We start from the raw sequence: 22,479 nt of genomic DNA, 5'->3' as shown, positions 1-22,479 counted from the left end.
GAATGCAGTAGCAATAAATTGCCCTGATTTGGCACATTGTACTAGTATTACTACTACATGTTACATTCCATCATTGCCTACATGTAAAAGTCACTGGTGATTACAAGCAATGATCGCTATAGCAGAGATTGGCTGTATAAGTTCATCGTTAAAAATGATTAATCTAATCTAAGTTTTTCCCTTTACCTCCCCTATTCTCCCCTAGCCTTCCCATCCCCATATACCCACCCTCCTTTTTTTATGCGTATTTATAGTTTAATGTACGGAAACTATTGTTTACACCCATGCAAATTTATCGTTGGATAGGAACAACTAACAATCGATCGTCCAATAATCTTTAACAAAAACAGTGAACGACAGGCCAACGACGATGATGAACAAGGAATGGAAACGAAGACTGTCCCGGCAGATCTGATTCGGTGACTATCGTTCGCTATCTATTGCATAATGTACGGTCGTTCAAGGTTCGTGGATTGTTCTGTGGTACACTTTCCCCTTGACATTTACCTTCTTGCATCATTTAAACAATTGTATCCAGTGTATGTACATTATTGGTCAAGTATATTTGAACGATATACGATCGTTCAAAATAATTATGAATAATCGTTGATCTGTTGTTAATCGTTCATTTTCCAACTATAATTATTGCACATGTGTACGTAGCCTAAATTATTCCCATATTTGCTTTTTCTACACTGACGTTATTGTTTACCATAGTTTGAAAATAAAAAAAATAAAAAATGTTTTTAAAAAAAGTGATTATTATTGCCTGTGTATGGGTTTACTAATAAAACTCTCTGTTCCCTGGTTGTACAGTATTAAAAAGTTCTACCATGAAAAACGTATTGGGATTGCTGTTGATCCTCCAAAAATTGCCTGGCTGTTTCTTTATTTTTAAATTTTTGTTAGAAAAAAAAAGTCAGAACACAAATCATCAGCCAGTCATGACAATCATTCAAAGAATCTGTGAATAAATATCCAACAGGTAGACAGTTGATAAGGCTGATTTACTAAAGGAGCTGAGACTCTACACACAATAAAAATGGTTGAAGATTTGGTTCAATTATCCAATCATGCACAAATGAAATAAGTAAACAGGGTTTTTCTTTTCACATAATTGTATAACGTGCAATAATCTTTTTTATGGACTTCCACACACCCATCGGGGCAAAGCTACAAAAAGCAGAAGGAATATTGTTGGATTTAACAATTTGTTTGTTATAGGCAGTACAGTTAATATGTTCTGGTGGGTAAGCATCTGTTGGCCAATGTTTACTATCACTATGAGCAATGCTGACTGTGATCCACATGTCTCTCATCTAGGGTCACCCAGGTTCACTGATAAAAGTGTATCTTCTCCAGCCTTGGAGAGCTTTAATAAATCAGGCCCAAAGTCTTATGTCAGGCACACAATATTAAACATTGTTTGGCCTCAACCTCCAAATTTTTGCAAATACCCTTTTTATTTTTATTTTTTAATTTGGTCAGAGTTCATTTTTTAACAAACATATTAGGCAGAAACCCTTTGAAATCTACTGCTGTTCTGTGAGGCCAGCATTTAGGTATTTTAGTTTGTGAGTATAAGAGCTCTGTTATCAGCATACAGGGAATATGTTCCTGTAGATATGAACCATATGGCAGAAATCGAGGAAGCACCTGAGTGTGTTTGCCGATGGCGGCAGCGATGCTTTGCCCTTGCCCCAATCAATCCGGTATCTGACTACAACACTGCGATAGCCATGTCACTATAGTGATCGTGTTGCTAGTGATAATTTACCAGAAAGGGATCACTTAAAAAGGAGGATACATAACTTTTTTGTATGTGTTGATCCATTGCTGCCAAAAAACTAAACTGCTGGCTAGAAAGCATCTCCTTGTTCCATCTGCCATGGAGGGGAGTGACACATATAAGAAATTAGGTGTTTCAATGCCTGCATGTGTGCTGTAAAACAAATCTTTTTGAAAACCCCAATCACCCACTAAGCTGTTCCAATGAGACAGTGGGCCGGTAATGAAAGGTAGATGTTATCCCCAAAGGTCCATAGAATTGTCCAAACTTATTAATATAATTTTTGATTTGGTAATAAAGCATAGGAACTTTGCAGACATTAAATCAATCCCACATGTGTACAGAGATAACTATGCTTGGTAATAGGAAAAACAACCAACCCCAAATTAAAGCCTACCTAAACTCAGAAATTCCCCTTTACATAAAAGGGTAGACATTTTATGTAAGGTAAAAATTCTGTTTTTTTTTTAAAGTGTAACACTGCCCTTAATTCTAGATTGCCTAGGAGATCGAGAATGAATGGGAGCGCAAAGCATGCGCAGAAGGAGCACCCAAGAGCCTCCCGAGACACCTGATGTAGGTATCCCGGGAAGCTCTTGGGTGCTCATTCTGCGCATGCTCGGAGCCTTTTCGCACAAAGAGAAACATCTGCCAATTCCACGGATGTGCAGGTTGGCAATTTTTTTCATCCTACGTTACCCGATCTAACGCCTGGGTCGGGTGACGTAAGATGAAGAACCAGGAAGAAGAGAAGATGGGGGCACCCAGAGCGCCAGCTCCGGGACGACACGGGACCCAATGCAAGACACCCCCAGATGGATCGGACTGCCCTGCAGGATTGAAGGTAAGTGTATTTTTTGGGCAGTTTTCAGTTTAGTTCCTCTTTAATACATGTATCAAAACATCAGGAAACCTGTTCAACCACACTTACGAGCATAATTATCACTGCAAACAATAGCATTAAACTTCTGGCAATTAGGAATAAACGTGAAGTTCTGTGAACTTCCTGCCTATGCTCTATAGTGTATGAAAACCATAAAATGTAACTAATTTTATTAAAAATGTAGGAAGGCTAGAACCTATCAGGTTCTTCTGCTATTTGAGGCTCCAACACAGAAGTTTCCCCTTTCTTCCAGTACTGGTGACAAAATTTACTAGACAAGAACTGGGGTAAAACTGCAACAGAAGATGACTTCTCCTTAAATATCAGTAATATGGTTTTTTTAAGGTATTTTTTGAAATAAGGATGACTAAAACAAATTGTGAAAGCTGAGATTCTATTTTAGGCGAGCAGGAAATATAATTTCATGAACAACAACAGAAAGGGAGCACCATACAACCATTAGCATTATCATTTATTTTAGGTTCTGTAACTGCCCGATTCCAAAGCCTTATCCTCCTCCAGGCCACTTGCCTTACCTAGTAAAACATGTATTATGCAAATGTTGTTTAACTAGTTCCACCAAATTGTTTTTTTTACTAGGTTTGCACCAAATGTTTATGCTTAGCTTAGCCAGAACATCATAACCGCACATCTAAATTAGAACAGAGAATTTTAATAGAGTTCTTCATGTTAACATGTTTTTTACAATTTACATATTTAATGGTGTCCACTGTCTTTCTTTGGTGGAAATAAGGCATACTCCACACCGAGTGCTACAACAAAGGCAGCAAAGCCCCATTTAAAACCTTTTAGGAGACATTGTCCTAGGGTGACAGGTTTAGCAAAGCCTCCTGAATATCTCCAGGCTTCATTCCTGCAAATAATCAGAAGGAAATTAATGCAAACATGAAACAGGTAAACAATATGCTTATATCCATAACTTGTATAGTAGAAGCAGCCATCAGAAGAGTTTAAAGAGATACTGTCAATGTGCCCATTCAGGCAAATTACGTTGCTTTCCAATAGCCCAACCCCTCAACAAAGTGAAATAAATGGTTGCCTAATTACTTAGGGAGCCCACCCCAGATAATTTTGAATCAAAGTTTAGCTGGGTGTATGCAGTGTTCTCCCAGGCCGCATTTACCTGGGTGCACCACCCAGCTGTTTTTGGGTGGTTACAATACAGGGGCTGTCACCCACTTATAGCTTCTTCCCATCCAGCTTAAAAACATTTCTGGGAAGAATACTGGGTTTATGTATTCAGGACTGGAGATTGTCCAGCCATCTCTACAGGGGAAGCTTTTCTGTAGCCTGGAAGGAAGACCTAGACATGGCTGACACCACTGCTGTGAAGTTCATGTGCTCACTAAAGGAAGTTAGATGTCTGCTGATTTTTTGGCAGAATCAACATTATTTTGCTGGACATATCATTAACAGAGATCATTTTAAAAAGAGACAATATGGGTATACATAACTGTACTAAAGAGATGTACTAAAATATATCCTTGTTGACCCAGAGACATACTCATAAAACCATATTTACCTTAACCATGGGTCCCTTAATCCCTTTCTTGCAAGCCTGGCCTGTATGTCTTCCAGGGGCGTGCCTTCTATTTTCCATATTCTGTAATCAGGTATTTGCAGCTTCCCATGGCCATGTTCATGGTGCTCATGTCCATGACCCATACCTGTGTCAATGTTTAAACATTATAGAGGTCAAACATACGTAAGCATGCGATTGTACAAGGAGACGAAGACACCTTTCTGTATTGTCTGTCACATATCTGAGTAAGACAAATCTGTTACAAGGTAATTCTGCACTAACATGATATAACTAATATATATAATAAATGAATGATAAATGAATATAATATTAGTGAGATGAGCTTGGTGGCAAGTGGCCAGTTATCTGTAACAGGCACCCCGCCAGCTGCTTAGCCTTAACGCACAGCAGCGTCTGCAGATTCGACTCCAGGCAGCAGTGAGCGGTACTGAGCGTCTCCTCCTAAGCAGGGTTTCATGGCATGAGGAAAGGGATAACCATAGTGCCACCTCACCGCCAGTCCAAACGCAGCCTTAAAGTTGGTGGGCAGGCAAATTTATATTTGAGGCACCACAGCTCAGACAATTTTTAGTACCCTAATGCTCAATGCCTTGGAAGTGGCCCCTGGGGGTCCCCAATATGCAAACTCCATTTGGGGACCCTGGTCTTGAAATAGCCAATGATCACAATTTTTACTTTATATAGAAGGGTAAATAACCCATTGTTTTTTTTTTCAATAAATAACAAAAAACAAAAAGGTAAAGCCCCTTCCATTATGTCATTACCGCAGAGCCCCTTCCATTATGTCATTACCGCAGAGAAGAATTCCAGGAGGTTTAAGCCCTGAGTACAGTCATGCGCAGGATAGACTTTTCACATGCCCAGTGAGATTGGCATTTTTTTTCCCACAAATACAGCAGCAAACGTCACGGGTCTGAACAAATAAATAAGTCATCTTTTTATTTTTACTTTAGGCCCACTTTAATGAGAAAAGATCCCTGATTCTTATTAGTATTTTATGTTTGAGACCCCGTATCTAGCAACTTGTTATGTTCAGGGGGCTGAAATTAAGTTTAGTATCAGCTCCCAGGGTGCCCTGTGTACCCTAAAAATTTCACGTTTCTACAACAATCGCTGTGGGAGATATGAAGGTTTATACACTGAGGGTAATGACAGCTGCATGGACACAGACGTAGCTCTCAAGCTGCTGGTGGTGTACGAGGGGCGGGATTATGTCACAGTACAAGGTGGGCGGGGCACAGCTGATCTCCAGAGGCCTATAGGACATGCCCACTATCAGGGAGCTCACACTGAACTGGCTGACAGTGCACTAGGAGCCGCCCATATGCAAATATGGTCAGCTCAATGATCCACAGCCAGGGCTATGGATCACATGGAGGAAGAGCTGGGCAGCACACGGGGAGAGGGACCCCTGTGTGTATTGCCCAAGGAGGCAGCGGCTGGATCCCAACACCCCCTTATTTTTCCTTGGACTTGAACCCCCCCCCTACACGTCTTCAGTGGCCCCTGTTGGGAACCTATGCTATAAGGTGACTCCATATCCCATAATGCTTTGCATCATGTATGATGGATGGGGGTGGCTGAGCCCTACAGCACAATGGGGGTGGCTACAAATGAAGCCCTTCTATACAGAGTATGAACCGTAGCCCCTGGCACTGAGGATATGAACGTTTCTGCACAGGGTATAAGGGAATTATGGGGAATAATTAAACAAATATTAAGGCAGGAGGAAGAAATCTATCATTAACCACCTAGCCGGTATGCCCGTACGAAGGTCGGGCAAAAAAAAATGGCTAGGATGGTTAACCCCGTAATTTTGTCACATCCTTACCTCCATGGTCCCGCTGTGCACATCCAGCGGGACCATGGAGGTAAGGATTCCAGCGTCGTTTTCCTATTCCAGCGTCGTCCTCCGTCCATCGTCGTCCGTCGATCTCCCTCTCCAGCGTCGGGTGCCAGCGGGACCGGTAAGATGCCGGCCGGTATCTTGTGTTCCGCTGCCCGGCATCTTGCGTTCCGCCGCCCGGCCGGCTGAACACAAGATGCCGGCCGGCTGAACACAAGATGCCGGCCGGCTGAACCCAAGATACCGGACGGCATCTTACCTGGTCCCGCTGATCGTCCACGTCCGTCTTCGTCCAGCGCCGGATGATCTCTGCAGGGAGAAGCCGTCCAGCGGAGAAAAAAAACCGGACGGCTCCTCCCTGCGTGCGTGATGACGTCGGCGCGTGTGCGGGAAATTCAAATAGAAACTCATTCATTCATTTTGTATTGGATTCAATACAAACTCCTGTATCCAATCCAATACAAAATAATTCAAATAAATACAAAGTTTGTAATTGGTAAATTCAAACTCTCATTTTGTATTGGATTGAATACAAACTCCGGTATCCAATCCAATACAAAAAAATACAAAAAAATAAAAGTAAATACATTTTTTATATTCATATTATCTACTAGAACCCCTGTTCGGACATATTTCTGTAAGTTACAGGTCTACAATTTAAAAAAAAATTTCATGAAAAACAGTGGATCACTTTTGGTACAGAAATCTAGACCTCAGTGTAACGCTCAGGTGGTTAAGACATAAAACAAATGTTTTTGTTTTTTTTATTCTTTATTCATCTTGATTGGCTGTGTGGGAATGGCGTAAGTGCGCAGGCTTTAATTCCTCCCTGACACATACATGGACTGAGGGTTTTCCTGGAGACCAAACCACCGCTCAGCTGTGATGTCAGAAACCCGGAGTGGTCAGAGAATATATTATGACCCTATATTTTTTTATTAACACACAAGTGTAGCTGCATGTGATCTGGTATCAGCCACCTGCAATCCTTGTACAGCAGGGCTGGAGCATAAATGGAAGAAGCTGTACAAGGAGCCCAAATGCTGACAAGAACCATGATAATTGGAGGAGGAGTGACTGAGAGAAGAGCTGATTCCTCTCCATTCACAGGCTGGGTCTAGGAGGACCTGGGCTCAGAGGAAGTGATGCTGAGCCATTGACTGAGGACCTCTATTGGCAGAGAAAGGGTAGTGCAGGTGACAGGTGAATGCTGTGGCACAAAACATTGGTTTTGCTGTTTCTTTTAATAGATATTCATTTATTATTATTATTATTATTAGTTATGTATTCTGCTTTATTAATGAAGCAAGGCTTGTGATTGGCTACAAAGGCAATGTGATTGTTTTCCCTCATACATCTGTCGTTTATCTCATCCTGCTGCTTCTTGTTTACATTTATTCTTTATATTTTGTTCAATGACAGTTTATTTTCCACGTTCCATGATAGAAGCAAGCTGACTTTTACATTATGAAGTAAAAAAATAAACGTTTACAAACAGGCCTAACACACGGTGCCAGTCTACATCAACCTAGTTCCTTTATTATTAAAACGAAGCCGATAACTTACCTGCAGCCGTAGTCTCCTTTACAGGGACAATTCTAACAGAACGGAACCGGAAATTGGCTTTAGTGAAGGACGGATGTCACAATAACCTTGTGAATTCCTTGTTTTTTCTAATAAAGTTATTGAAGAAAAAAAAACTCCAAACCGATTTACTACAGAATGACCTCATTCGAAACTATCGTCCAATCAGCGGTGAGTATATGAAAACGAGGTTTAGAACGCAAACAGCTGTCCCTGTTTCCGCGGTGACGTGTACCCCGAAGAGATGACCAATCAGGGCGGCGCTTGCTTGTGCAGCGGCGTTGTCCTATGGCAGGTGGCGTTGGTGCTGTGCTGCGGCTTGTCAGGAAGAAGAGCTGGAGGGGAGACATGACCGGGGCTCCGGGAGAGGAGGAGGAGTGAGCTAACCGAGCAGAGGCGGCTGTGGTGGTCATTGAATCAGGTGAATAAATGGGTAAACAAAAGGGGTTTCCCCAGACACAAGGCAGGAGGTTCCCTTACACTGTCACCTCATATGTCAGGCATGGAGGGCAATGCTTCAATCAATGTAAGCTGCATGGGAATGCATTACACACATTCTGGTATCATTCTATCACCTTTATGTCTTGCTTGCTGCTATCATCATAAAACTGTCATTAATTAATTCTCTCTAATTTAATATTACTTATCACCCATCCCCCACACTGACATTACCCATCACTCAGAATACCAATGTTCCCAGTAAAGCCTTATATAGATCAATGGGTGAGCTAATGAAATCTGAGATCTGGTATAATGCCCTCCTCATTGTGAATACTGAAATATGACATGAAGTCTGCTCTCTGGATGCCTTCCCTGGTTAGCTGGTGTCTCTATTGGGTATACCTGTGTCCTCCTCACCCATCACCTCCTTCGCCGGTGTCACTGGCTGTATCTGACATTTGCAACCCCTATTTCATGTACAGCGCTGTGTGATATGTTGGCGCTACATAAATCTGATTTTTTAATAATAATGTACAGTGATATTTTGGTGCTATATGAATCCTGTTTATTAATAATATTGATAATGTACAGTGCTGTGTGATATGTTGGTGCTATATAAATCCAGTTCAATAATAATAGTGTACAGCGCTGTGTGATATGTTGGCGCTATATAAATCCTGTTTATTAATAATAATATACAGTGCTGCATGATATGTTGGCGCTATATAAATCCTGTCCAATAATAATATTGTATAGCGCTTTGTGATATGTTGGCGCTATATAAATCCAGTTTATTAATATTAATGTGGGGGTAAATTAAGCCCCCTCGCCTATCCCTGATACAGCCGATATAGTAAGACGCGGTCACACGACCACTACCAGCAGCTAAAAACAAAATCTATATAAATAGAATAGCTCAGTATTGATCGGGTTTGTGTTCAATGACACAGCGCTGTCACCTGGACTTCCACTGTGATCCATTCATAAATTGCTGGTATTCTTATAATAAAGGAACGAGCCTCCACTTCACTATTTCTCAACCAGGGTTCCTTCAGAGGTTACAAAGAGCAGTTTTGAATTTATATGTAAGTTGAATTTATATGTAAGTCGGAACAGGATCATTAATTTATTAAATGGAATTAGGACAGATGTTTGTCTCAACATATTATTAGGCAGCATGGTGTCAGTTACTGTATAAAATCCTCACTGTTAATCGCAAACAAAGCAAAAAAATAAAATCAATATGGGGCCTAGACATTCATTAACTTAATTAATGAGCTTTATCTGAGCTTTGATATGCAAAAACAAACTGCAGAGTTTGTCTTAGTCGTTAAAGAGTTACAAGAGGCTACAGAAGGAGCTCACCCCCCTAAGATCACCCACAACATCAGCTGTGTTTAGCAAAAGATTTCTTCTGGAGTCATGCAAACCACCCCCCTTCAAGCCTCTGTCCTGCACACCAAGGAGCAGGGAAGCCCCATTCATATCTAGGAGTCGTCGGATGTCCTTAACTCGGGGACTACCTGTAAATAATACATTTTGGAAAAGCAGCGATAGTTACTAGCCCCCTTCAAATAACAGCCCAATGAGATGATCCTGGGATAAGGAAAGTTACAGTGGGATAGGTGTAAGGTGGTTGGAAATCAGAAGCAATATAGTGATAAAGGATGAATTAATTTTTTTTCTTGTTATACTGAGTTCATGTAAATCACAGCAGCAAACAATGCCTGTCTTTCAACAGATGCTGTATACTTCCAGGATGGCTAACAACTCCTATTGACAGGTAGGCACATAGAATATTCACCTGTTGATCATTTTCTAGCTGTGTTCACATGTATGTACTGTATATGTGATAGAGATCAAACCTGTAGCACTAACCGGGGTTGGTTGGAAAGGTGATGTCAGGAAAGAAGAGGGGGTTGTTTATATTTGTCTAGTGATTCCTTAGAGGTGCCAGCATTATTTATAATATTACTGCCATTGGAAATATATACCTGTAAATTTATTATTCTGTTTTGAGCAGTGCTTTGTGTTATGTCCTTCATTGTCCTTGTGAATGTGTATATAGATACATGCGAGTATAGAACATCCAGGGAAGCCTAGCAGGTTTATTAAGGAGTAATGTTGGCATATGTAAGAGTTTGGATCTAACAACAAAATAAATTTCCATGTATTCCTATTCGCTGATGCTTGGAAAAAGTTAAAATTGCATATTTGAGTAATTTGATGGACGTGTGCCCAGACTTCCAGTACACATTTTAGGCCCATTCATTAGGTGAATATACAGTAACCTGCAGCATTCATCTTGCATTGCTTTGTCTTTCCTGATTGGTCTTGTTAATGCTCCTTGCCCATCCATTATTGCTCTTTCCTGTGTCTGAGATCTGTGATGATAGTTTGCATTGGCAGATCTTTTTCATTGGTGGTTTGTGATTCTGCTATGTGTATGATGTTCCTAAGTGCTTCAGTTATATAATGGTTGTCTCTGCTTTTATTTATATTTCATGTATCCACATTGCTCTGTTTTCTAGTTCTAGAAATCGGTTTCTTTAATTGTACTTCCTAAAATGACATCTATACATTTTTTATGATATACCCAGCACCAAGGACTTTTATTTATTTATTTTTTTGCATAAACACTACTTGCTGGTGTTGTCCTTATGTGCTGTTGTGATGGAAAAACAGAATTTAATAACATGGTAACAATCCAATCTGTCATTTGTATTGTTTCTGGTTGCTAGATGCTGCAAACCGGTGTGTAATTTGTTCAGGAAGCCATGCTGATGGATTTGACAATAACATTTTTGTTGTTTTTTTTTTTGTTTGTTTTTTTTTTTTTACTGCCTGTGTCTAGAAACTTATGAATGAAGTTTTTCTGTCCCAGACTGACAGGGTTCCTCACTGTATTTCTGCTTGTTAGCAGCAACCACAGCCAGAGCACAGCTCAGGAAAATTAAATCTTGCGTTTGTTTAAGGCAACAGTACATGTTTGTGGATCCTCCCAAAGTATACATTACATATAGCCATGACTGCACCTTTTCCAGCTACTTAAAGTGTATGACAAGCCCCAAGCTTTCTTTTTTCTCCTGTTAGATTTTTATGAATCTGGGGATCTGTTAGAGCCTCGCTTTTTATTAAAATAAACTTAACATGTCACTAAACAGGAAGTTGGCAAAATAACTACAAACATATAAAGACCTGATAAAACATATCAGGTCTGTGAAAATGTGGAATCGGCTCCCTCAGGAAGTAGTTTCAGCAAGTTCTATAGATTGCTTTAAGAAAAAGCTGGATGATTTTTAGAAGCACAGAATATATCTGGGTATTAATGCTTTAAAGAAAAGATAACATGCTGTTGATTCAGGGAACATCCGATTGTCTCATGGAATCAGGAAGGATTTTTTTTATACCTTCTCTGGACCAACTCTGTCTTTTAGGGTTTTTATATCTGGAATATGTTTATTTCCCTAGTGGTTGAACTTGATGGACTTATGTTTTTCAAACTGACCTACTATGTGATTATGTAACAAAGTTTTACAGGTCAGTGTAACAAGTGTACACTTTGTGAAACTAAAACTTGTAAATTATTCTGTTAAAAAATTGGAAGACTTGGGGGTCAACTTTTTTTCTGATTTTTGAGGTCAGGGCTGTGGAATTTAGAATTTGGAAGCAGTTACGCACTGACTCCACAGTTTGCACCTCAGATAACCTCTACTTAGGCATTATTATTTACTCATTTTTAATGTTCCCAATTCTTTATTAAAAAAAAGTGAATGTCAGTTGCAGAGGTAAAGTTTTGTCCACTTTGCATATTTCCCCTTTCATCATTGTGTAAGCTTTTCTGTTGGCACCCTTGGTATTTTCCTCTTTTTTTCTGATTGTGTAAGCTTTGCATTTACTATCACAATTCTTAGTGCATTACTTATGGGAAAATCAACATTTATATTGTACTATAAGTCAGCTAAGATAAGCTGTGTTTTTTATCTCACTTATTTACTCCCAGTTTGTGGATGGGAGCTCCATTTTAATTTGCCTGTCATACTCATTCAAACCACTTTGTTAATATTTATGATTAATAATAAACTATATTTATATAGCGCCAACATATTATGCAGTGCTGAGGGTTAGGTAAGATATTATAAAATTGGGGGAACATTGGCTCTTTACACTGAACATGAAGTTTGCTTTTGTTTTCCAACTGAAATAACGTGTTTTCATTGCTTCTTGATTCTTATTTTCCTTTTTACTAAAAATCTATGGTTGTCCCTGTTAATGTTGCATGTTATCTTCTTAGGAATAAAATACTTCCAAAGCCTTTGTGCTTTTTAATGAATGAGTGTCTTTATTACAGTTTCCATTAGCAGATTAAAATATTCTTTGATTGCTCCTTGTTGTGTAATTTTCTAGGCTGAAGTGGATTGATACGGTCCATCAGCATTAATTGCTACAAGACCCCGTTGCAGCATTATCATTAGTCTTTTTGCAGTCTATCCAAAAAGGTTTAGATTTCAGTCATTTGTGAAGAGAAGCGTGTTATCTCAAGATGACAACACAATGTAATTTTGAAGATGAATCCATTCTGAATAAAATACCATTTGGGTTCCGGCCACATTTCTGTGCCCTGAAACACTACTGATCAGTTTAATTTTTCAGTCATCATTCATAGACTGAAATGAGACAACCCTCTGTGTGGAATTCCCATTCTCTCATGAAGATCTGAATTTTTAAACTGCACACCCAGCCTTTTGTGACTGAAGTGTGCTGGAAAGCAGCAGACATCCATGGGCCAGGCTCTTATCAACTGGAATTGTTTGGCAAGTCCAGGTAGTCTCCGAGCTTGTCACTAAGCTCTAAACCCAAAAAATTCCTGTCGACCCATTGCTGCTATGGGCTGCTTTACTGGCGGACAGAAATGTGTAGGTGTGGGGGGTCAGAACTCTTTTTTGCTATAAGAAAGGTAAGGTCAAGCTATTATGAATATGCTGAAACTTTGCTCTGTCAAAACAGCCCAGTCCCAGTAGTGTACAATACTATTGATACAACTGAGTATGTATCATGGTATTGTACAGATTCTGTTTATATTTCTACACTTGAGTAATATTATGCACTCACCTGCCTGCCAGGTGCTTAACAACCCAATATTTATCCTGGCAGTGGTGACTGTTCTACAACCTATTGTTTCAATACTGGCCATAATCTGGATGGGAATGTTGGTAGGGGGCTGGCATAGAAGAAAGCAGGCTGAATTATTGCAGATTTCTTTATATTCTGATGGTTTTCCTAAAAACAGAAAAAAAATATATAATTTTATTTTTTCATTTTTTTTAATAGAATGTTAAGAATATATCTGTCTCTGTGTGTATGTATTTGTGTATTTATGTGTGTGTATTTATATTAGAATATTATAATATTTTGCATATAATGTGGTAAACATACATACCAAGTCATTAGATTCTTGCAATGCTGATACATAGATATATTTGTTCCCAACAGAATGTAATTCTATACTATTTCTCTGTAGTGGAACACTGTTTAGACCAGTCATTTGCTTGTATAGGAAAAGCCAAAGTTTGTACTCGGGAATCCTGTATATATGTGAACTATATACTTATCCATAAGGCATTAGGAACTATGTTTACTATTTTGACAGTTTAAGCTTTACAGTCCATCCATACAGACCCTTTTTTTGCACCGTGTTTTAGTTGGCCTTGGATGCTGCTTGAATGGTACTCATACTGTTTTAGTGTTGCCAGTAAAGGTATTTGATTTTGGTCACTGACAATGGCTCTTTTGTTATTATGTTCATACCTAACCATCTACACTATTCTAGATAATTCCATACAGTACATGTAACTGTCATAGTGATTTACCCTGCCTGTACAAATGTGAACTGCTCAGATTAGAGAGCAGTCTTGTACTAAGGTTCCTGTACTTGGTAGCGGATTTGGAGAAGAAGCAGAATGTCCCCATTCTACCATCTGTTAAATCAATACAAATGTGCAGCTGGCTGTATATTGAGGGCTAAGGCGCTTCAGATACATTTATACTAACATGTATACAATTTAGCTAAAATCTGTCTTCCTTATACAAATTATAATAACCATTATTAATGATGTATATTATTGCTAACCATGTGTTTTGTAGTTGAGTATTGTTCAAAATTACTTTCCACTTCTGGTGTCTCTGTGCTTTTCTAACACTGCAAATAACACTGCAAATCATTTACTTCTACGGTATAAGCCATGAGATGTTTTTGATTGTGTACAGAACTCCCCTGCAAAATTAAATTTCCTGACTATGGGATTGGACCCCCCCATCCCCCAAAACTATTGCACTGAGCTCAAGCTTCTTCAAATCATCTTCTATACAGGCATAAAACATTTATTAGCAGTTTCCTTTTTTCAAGAAAACTGAACCCTTTAACATGCAAAAATGACTGTTACATATGCTGATTTGTGTCAAACATTTGTAACCATAGCCAAGGATTGCACAGGTACCAATATTTATAAAAAATGGGTCATCTCTCAGCTGCATCCCAGTCTAGAAATTAGATGGTGACTATACATAAGCCCTCAAAAACATGGCTTTGTCCTCCTGCAAGGCGACCTTGAGACTGCTGCACAAAGAGCTGCTGCTCTGCTCTTCACCAATTGGGCACACACTCTAACCTCATCCACTGCCCATACCAATTATACCTTCATCTGGACTATTCTGTTTCCTCTAGAGTATGGATTAACTGGTTTTGGTTAACTATTTATGAAGCTTTTACGCTCACGGTCTCTCCATTACCCCTAAAGAAGCCCTAAAAGGCAAAACGGTGGGGAGAACATTGGAGTGCTTAGTAGTACCATGGTAAACACAATGTGGAGTAATGGATACATGTTGCTGCATTGCGTTACTATATATTTCTAATGGCTGCATGTTTTTTGTTTTTTTTGTCTTTTTTTGTTTATGTGCATTCATACTTGATACAATTCTTTTTAATATGTTAGAACAGCAAAGCAAGACCTAGAGTATTAACCCGCCACACTGCTTATACTTGCCTTCCCTTAGTTCCATTCACCAACAGAAGCGTTGTGTAAATATGACTCTGCTTTGGGTGATACTTAGACAGGACTGGGGCCTAGAATTTGGCTGGCTTCTAGCTAGTTGTTTTGCCCTGCATGGTAAAGGTCCCCCTATATTTTAAGTAAGTTTAAAAACCTAAACCGGTATATTTAATTTAAATACTTGCAAGATGATTCACTCTGCAAAGTGTGCTGTATAATGACTGACTGTGTTCTATAGGACCACACCTGATCCACGTCATACTTGTAGACCATCAATCCTTTTCCTCTAGTACAGGGCTGGCTTGTCTTTGTAGCAGTTCAGTTATTGTTTTTGGCATTTAACCAAGTCTTTCCCCATTCTGTCCACTTAACATAACCCAGAAATGGAGAAGACATTGTCATCATTACCAGGGTAAAAGAGTTTATATTGTAATAGATTATTAGTCACTGCAAATCCATCTTGTAAACATTGTCATCAAAATGTCAATTTATATAGACGGTTACAATTAGAAAATTTGATTGGATTGTGTCAGTTGCAGTCCATCTCGGCTCTGCTAAATGGACTTTTTTTTTAGAAGCGAATTGGTAAACTAGATTGATCTTTTAGCTCTTATATATAGTTCAGGGTCCTCTGACCTGGGCTTACAGTTAACTGCTTTCTTGTCTTGAGTCACTTGTCACTAAGATTGAAACTTTCCACCTTTTTTTTTATTCCTGTCAGCACTGCAGTTCTCCACTTTTGAGCTAAGCTACACTTATAGACCTAAAACATAAAATGAGTTTTCAGACATGTGCCAAAAGAGTTAAATTCTGCCCATTCATGGTCCAGACTATTTCTTCTGAATTGTGGTGGTCGATGCACCTTCACAGCAGAAGTGGCAAAACTGTCCCCCCTGTATAACGTGACTGGAAATTGATGTTATGTATTTGTGTGCGTTGTGCTTTCAGTGCCTAGGAACATCAATTGTTGTTCTTGGAGATTGTAGTGTCTCTAAATCCTAAAGCTATAATCTTTCATACCTTCACACGCAGGAATGTATGAAAGATGAGCCATTACAGTGCCTTTCTAAAAATGTCAAATGGCGCACCAACACAGAATGGCTACATTAGCTCTGAAAAAGTATAAACTCATTACTTTAGATTTTTATCCAGACATTGTTATCACTTTACCTTGTCCTTTTATGTAATCTGGTGATCCTGGAACATATCCGTTTCATTATACACTTCTTGTAGCCTAGTGTATAATGAATTTCTAATGTAATAGAAAAAAATCATGGTGTTGTTTTGTTAAAACAACCAAGCAGATTGATTGGTGATGCCGGAGGACATTTTATTACACAGATTTTTTAAAGTGCATTCCTACTACCCACATTTTTGGTGCTTTGGTGTGTCTTTGGATACAATGCTTTATAGAGAACTTGGATCCAAGGTAAAGAAAGTGAACATTCTGATTTTTACATTCTAAGCCGACTGACTGCTTTTACTTGTATGTAATTTTTCTTTTAAGTTGAACACTAACTGAACAGAATGTATTGTAGATATCTTGGCTGCCAAAAGATTTATATTTTTGTTCTGAGTTTTATTTTCCTATCCATGTGGAATACAGAGCAATGGAGTCCAATAATGTCCTTGCTTTCAGCCTGTGATTGGAAAGTAAATCAGCAGCAATGAGCTGTTGATCTGAGGTTATCCTTCCTCTCTCCTCCTGTTAATCATTTTACTTGTTACTTCGCATTTCATTTTTTCTGCAGACTTTCCAAACTGAACAAGACATCTATTTTAGGAAAATATATATACCGATATATGTAGGTGGCTGCCTAGGATAAAGTACCTGGAGGGGATTAAACACACGTTAGGATTTACCTCCATGAGACCATTTAGGAAGCAGTTGCTGTTTTTTTTACTGCATGTTCTTGAAGTTACATTAGGTTTGTCAGTGAGAGGCAGTCATTATTTTTGGCTATCTCATCACAGATATTCAGGGTTACTGAGCAGAGACTTTAATTACTGTGTCTATCTGAATGTTACTTGACAGATGTCAAATTAGAGAGAAGCTGAAGGCCAGCGTACAGTATGTTCCAGCGTAGAATGCAATCCTAGCGTGCTTCTTGGAAAAGCAGTTATATAGGCAGTTATTTATCTTGATCTCTTTTAATTTGTCATCACACACCAGGTGACATAACCGCCAACCTATTCACCCTTACGTCTTTGTTTCATCAGTTTTTAGTTATATGTTGTTATGTATTGAAATACTTGCTATAGCAGCTTCTGTTGCTCAGAAACTGCCATGGATCCCAGCGCCTTACTGTCATAACATCTAGTTTGCTTCTTCCTAAAGATACCATGTTCCTTTGCCAATTCTATACTTAACTCCCTTAAGATTTGGCCTGACCACAAAAATTAATTATTCAGGCCCATTCTGCCCTTTTCCCCTTAACTTACAATCCTTTGTCTCTACCACACTCATTTACAATATTCTATATGACAAACAGATTTGACTACTAGTATGTTATTTCCTTATACGAAGAACAACCCTCAATCAGGGTTTCATGGAATAATATTAATCCTAAAGTTCCTTCAGAGGTTTCTAGGGGTTTCCTTTGAGCAATGAGCAGTTTGTGCCTCTCAGGTCAGTTTGTTATTATTATTATTATCACCACACATTATTTATATAGCGCCATCATATTACGCAGCTCTGTACAAAGTCCATATTCGTGTCGCTAACTGTCCCAAAGGAGCTCACAATCTAATGTCCCTACCATAGTCATATGTCATTAATGTAGTCTACAGTCAATTTAGGGGGAAGCTATTTAACCTAACTGCATGTTTTTGGGATGTGGGAGGAAACCTACGCAGACACGGGGAGAACCTGCAAACTCCATGCAGATAGTGCCCTGGCTGGTATTTGAACCTGGGACCTAGCACTGCAAATGCCAGAGTGCTAACGCCTGAACCACTGTGTTGCCGAAAGTGACCCCAATTATATTTTTGGCTGTCTGTAGGGGTGACATTTTTCCCACTGGCCAGCAATGTAAGAAGCATTTTTCATACTGGCCACCACACTAATGTATTGTGGGCTGTGGATATAGTAATTATAGCCGGGGTTCTCTGAAGATCTGAAAGGTATTTCAAGGGTTCTCTGTGTTAAAAAGGTTGAAGGAGGCTGAGTTAGGAAGAAATTATGAGATGAGGTTCTCTGTAATCCACAGAGGAAACTGGGAATGAAAACAGTGAATCAGAGGCAGAGTGCACAGGAAGTTTTTCTCTCACTAGATTTCTGGCAGAATCAGAATGCATCAAACACATATAAAAACAATGCTTTTAGTGGTGTATTCAGACCCTGGTTCTTCCCTAGACGACACATGCTACTTTAGCCAGTATGGGTAAAATGCAGAGCGACTATCAATCCTATAACGGAAAGATTCGGTCTGACTTGTTGCTATGAGTTTCAGTACTTTACCTTACTAATAGACATAAAGCATCACATTTTTATATTTGGAATCTTAAACATAATTCATGTTGTATAGTTAGCAACCTAATGCTGCATATCGTCCACACTGAATTTTCTCTTTCTATCGATTTACCTGGAGATTATAACAGTGTGGGTATTATAATCTGTTTTACGTGTTTCTGGTTTCAGGAAGACAACTAACTTGTGTGTTTTGACATTTAGCAGACGGATTATCTGCTTAAAGGGAGAGGTCTCTGGTGTATAGCTTTATTTTATTTTTTAAAACAAGTAGTATTTAGGAATGCAGTCAAACCGATTTGTTTTAGTGCTCAGTTGGGTAAAGGTCTCCTGTAAAATGGGTATTGATCCTTCCCTAGGGTGAAATACAAAAGCACTTAATTCTGAAAAGGTTATTAGTCACCATTATCTAATTATCATAGACTGTGAGCCACCAAGTGACTTCTGTAATTTACTAGACTGCATATTTGTACATTACCCCCATTAAATAGTTTCCTGAATTGTAACCAGCTCAAAGTGCAACACAAGATACCAAATATATTGACCTTAGAATGTGTTAAAGACATATGATGCTAGGGACATTAGATTGTGAGCTCCTATGAGGGACAGTTAGTGACATGACTATGGACTTTGTGCAGAGCTGTCTAATATGTCGGCGCTATATAAATATTAAAGTGGAGCTTCTATTAAACATACAGTTCTACATGAATACATTCCTGACACTGACCCTTGCCAGAGGGGTTAAAATTATTTTATGCCAATTACACACCTCTGATCAGGAAAATGACTTATGGCTTTTTTGATCCAGGTTCCCTGCTTCTTGGGTCACCTCCATTATTACTGATGGCTCTGAACCAATAAATGGTTACAAAATTGGCTTTACACACTACATAGGCACACAGATTAGTAAAGATGTGTATATTCATTATGATATTAGCTGTGTGACTGGAGTTTACCTTTAATAGAAAGATGTTTCTTTGGTACCAATTTGTAAAAATGTGATAGCAACTGAGCCTGCAGAAGGGAAGGAAAGGCAATCTTATCTCATGAGCTGAGGCAGTTCTTCTCTTACAAATACAAGTGTTGCAAGTACTAATGTCAGCTTAAAGCTTGGCTGAGATGTAACATTTGTTGCCAACTGTTCCATTTTGATAATATGGAAGACACTCAGCAGGTATTAATCACTGCATTTATTGTCTTGTTCACAAATATTGTTTTTACCGCAGTTATATTCCAAGAGATGAGCTTTTTCTGGTTCATATTTAGGGCTTGAGTACACAAGAGGTTTTTCCTCTTCTTTTGATCTGCTTCTTGGAGATAAAAAAAAGGAAGCCAGACATAATGAATCTGCAGCCCTTCTATTTTTTTGTCTTGTACACAATCATCCTATTATAACAATAATTATTCTTTTGCGACATTTTAACTATTTTGATCCTGTGCACATGCAATCTTTTTTGCTTTTTTCATGTCTGAGCATGCTGATTTTGTCAGTTGTATCTAAAGGTAACTTATCTTTCCTAACTCCCATCCTCTTCCTTCCACAACCCATTTAATATTAAAAGATTAAAGGATGTTGAAACACATTTTATTTTTGCCCATTAGGAGAATTCAGCCCCAACTAGCTGGGTGGAGGTATAGTTTTTAAATAAAATTGTACAGTTTTTTTCTTTTTGAGGTTATTTATTAGTTTTTACATTTAAGCCATGAGTTCATTTTTTTTTTTTTTAGAAACAATTCGAGAGTAATTGAAAAAGGCCAAGTTAGTTAAGGGATTTTTAACCTCTTGTCATTGTTACTACTTTAGATCAATAACTAATAGGAGATATGGCTGTTACCATATTTCCTGTTATTGGTCAAATTTGTAAAAATACAATTCTTACTTTTTACCTAACCTTACTCTTAACCTTCATAATAAAACATTTAAAACAAATTACCTAAAAATCACCTTTCTGACCTGATAGAAAAATCAGCTCTCTTCACTCCTCCAGTGACCTACTAATGACTTCCTCACTCATAACCTCATCACACGCACGGCTCCAAGACTTTTCTAGAGCTGCCCCAACTTTCTGGAATGGTCTTCCTCGTCCTATTCGTCTTCCTCCTACTTTCTGCTCATTTTAAAAGAGCCCTCAAAACCCATTTTTTAAAACTTGCCTTCCCATCTTCTTCTGTCAAATAAAACCCTCACTACTTCCCACCACTACATATCTCCCCTCCTATTGGCCCTAATTTATTAAAGTTCTCTAAGGCTGGAGAGAATACACTTTGATCTGTGAAGCTGGGTGATCCAGCAAACTTTGAAATGATCTGGTCCAGGATTCAAAACATTTGCTAACAAATGATTTTAGGAAATCCATTCCAGGTTTTTTAGATCACCCAGCTTCACTGAAGGAAGTGTATTCTCTCCAGCCTTGGAGAGCTTTAGTAAATCAGGGCTAATGTGTGATACTTCCACCACCTCCTAGATTGTAAGCTCTTCTGGACATGGTCCTCTCTTCCTCCTGTGTCACTGTCTGTATCGGTCTGTCATTTGCAACCCCTATTTACTGTACATAATATGTATATTAGGTAATATGTATAATATGTAATATAATATATATTATTAGATATATAATATATATATATTATATATTATTACAAAAACAGTCGGGTGGGTGCTGAAAAGTGCCGGGTGGTGCACCCAGCTAAAAGGGCCTGGGGAGAACCCTGTATTATATTAATATATGTTATTATATTAATATATAATATGTAATATAATACATTATGTTATATATGTAATATGCATAATATGTTGGCGCTATAAAAATCCTGTTTAATATTAATAATGTTAAAAATTTCCGTTAGATCTGCCAACAAACCATGTAGCACAAATGCCTGGCTAATAACCTAGACAATAAAAAGATTTTTTATTCTTACCCTCTCATTTTATAGGTTTCATGGCATGGAAACTTGACAGTTAATTTGTAATGTGTATGTCCAGTTTAGGTTATGTTTAGTAGTTCTCGTTGTGTGATGGACATACTCGTAAAGTTAGAATTCATACTACATGGTCATTTTCATAAATCTGAAAAAACAACTGTTAACTTATGACCTGTGGACTTGGAACATTGCTGAGCAGTGAAAATGTGCAAACAAGTCAACTAAGCAGATCTTCAACATCATATGTCCATGAATTTCTGAGGTTATTTTTGCAGAGTGTCTAGAAATTACAAAATCAGATATATTTTAAGGAATTGAAGGAAAAAAGAATTCTCCAAGAGAATAGTGGAGGCTGCCATTGCTGACTTTGTGTGCTGCTAATGCTATATTGTTGTCATGCTGACCACCTTCAGCTCTTTCAGTGAATTACCCTGAACAAATCTGCAGATAGAGGCTTTTTAGTATAGGAAAATTTTGCATATTGTTTCATGTCAGGTCATTGGGGCATTTAATTATCAGGTATGGAAATGCATTTTCAGATGGCAACATGAGCTTCTATAGTTCACGGTGTTTGCTGTAGGAGAGGCTTCCTTTAGACCTGCTGCACACTGTTGTGTTTCAGTAAAGAACATGTTATTGCAAAAAAAAAATAAAAAATAAAAAGTCCATGTTACGGTGCTATTGTTTGGTACTGGCACGCCTAGTCAACAGACATGCAGTGCAGGGCACCCATGGGTGCGCTGCTGTGTGTTATGGCATGCTATAGTATAAATGGTTTGGGCACCTTAGGAAGCTGCACAGCACATGTTAATGCACTGCAGATGTGTTAGATGAATTCCTTCACCTTACTTGCAGCCAATACATATCTACACTTGTGTAAAGGGCATTATCTCGGATGAGGAGAAATACAAAAATAATGGACACACAGAACAAAA

The 22,479-nt window shown here is 38.6% G+C and overlaps 2 protein-coding genes across 4 annotated transcripts in view; one reads left to right on the top strand and one right to left on the bottom strand.

Annotated features, from left to right (window-relative positions):
• Positions 1 to 3,325: 3,325 nt before the first annotated feature.
• NDUFB3 (NADH:ubiquinone oxidoreductase subunit B3) lies at positions 3,326 to 7,796 on the bottom strand. Its single transcript, XM_072418738.1, has 3 exons — positions 7,649 to 7,796; positions 4,216 to 4,360; positions 3,326 to 3,546 (listed from the first exon to the last, which is right to left on the bottom strand). Exons 2-3 carry the CDS (start codon positions 4,356 to 4,358, stop codon positions 3,390 to 3,392), a joined length of 300 nt encoding a protein of 99 aa, XP_072274839.1. The 5' UTR covers positions 4,359 to 4,360; positions 7,649 to 7,796; the 3' UTR covers positions 3,326 to 3,389.
• A 147-nt stretch (positions 7,797 to 7,943) lies between these two features.
• Positions 7,944 to 22,479, top strand: part of HYCC2 (hyccin PI4KA lipid kinase complex subunit 2) — a 58,118-nt gene continuing 43,582 nt past the window's right edge. The window contains exons 1-2 of one of the 3 annotated variants that reach the window (XM_072418735.1): positions 7,944 to 8,087; positions 9,849 to 9,890. The gene's annotated coding sequence lies outside the window, so the exon portion shown is untranslated. The remainder of the gene's footprint in view (positions 8,088 to 9,848; positions 9,891 to 22,479) is intronic. The other 2 variants (XM_072418733.1, XM_072418734.1) reach the window with 2 other exon arrangements.

The sequence above is a fragment of the Pyxicephalus adspersus genome, chromosome 7, assembly GCF_032062135.1.
Source record: "Pyxicephalus adspersus chromosome 7, UCB_Pads_2.0, whole genome shotgun sequence".
Taxonomy (NCBI): Eukaryota; Metazoa; Chordata; class Amphibia; order Anura; family Pyxicephalidae; genus Pyxicephalus; species Pyxicephalus adspersus.
Note: the sequence above shows the minus strand (reverse complement) of the source record. Positions and strands in the feature narration are given on the sequence as shown.

Coding starts and splice junctions, on each gene's coding strand:
- NDUFB3 (XM_072418738.1), bottom strand. CDS start 4,358: ATGGGTCATGGACATGAGCACCATGAACATGGCCATGGGAAGCTGCAA. Junction 3,547..4,215: donor TTAAGGGACCCATGGTTAAG/GTAAATATGGTT, acceptor GATTATTTGCAG/GAATGAAGCCTGGAGATATT.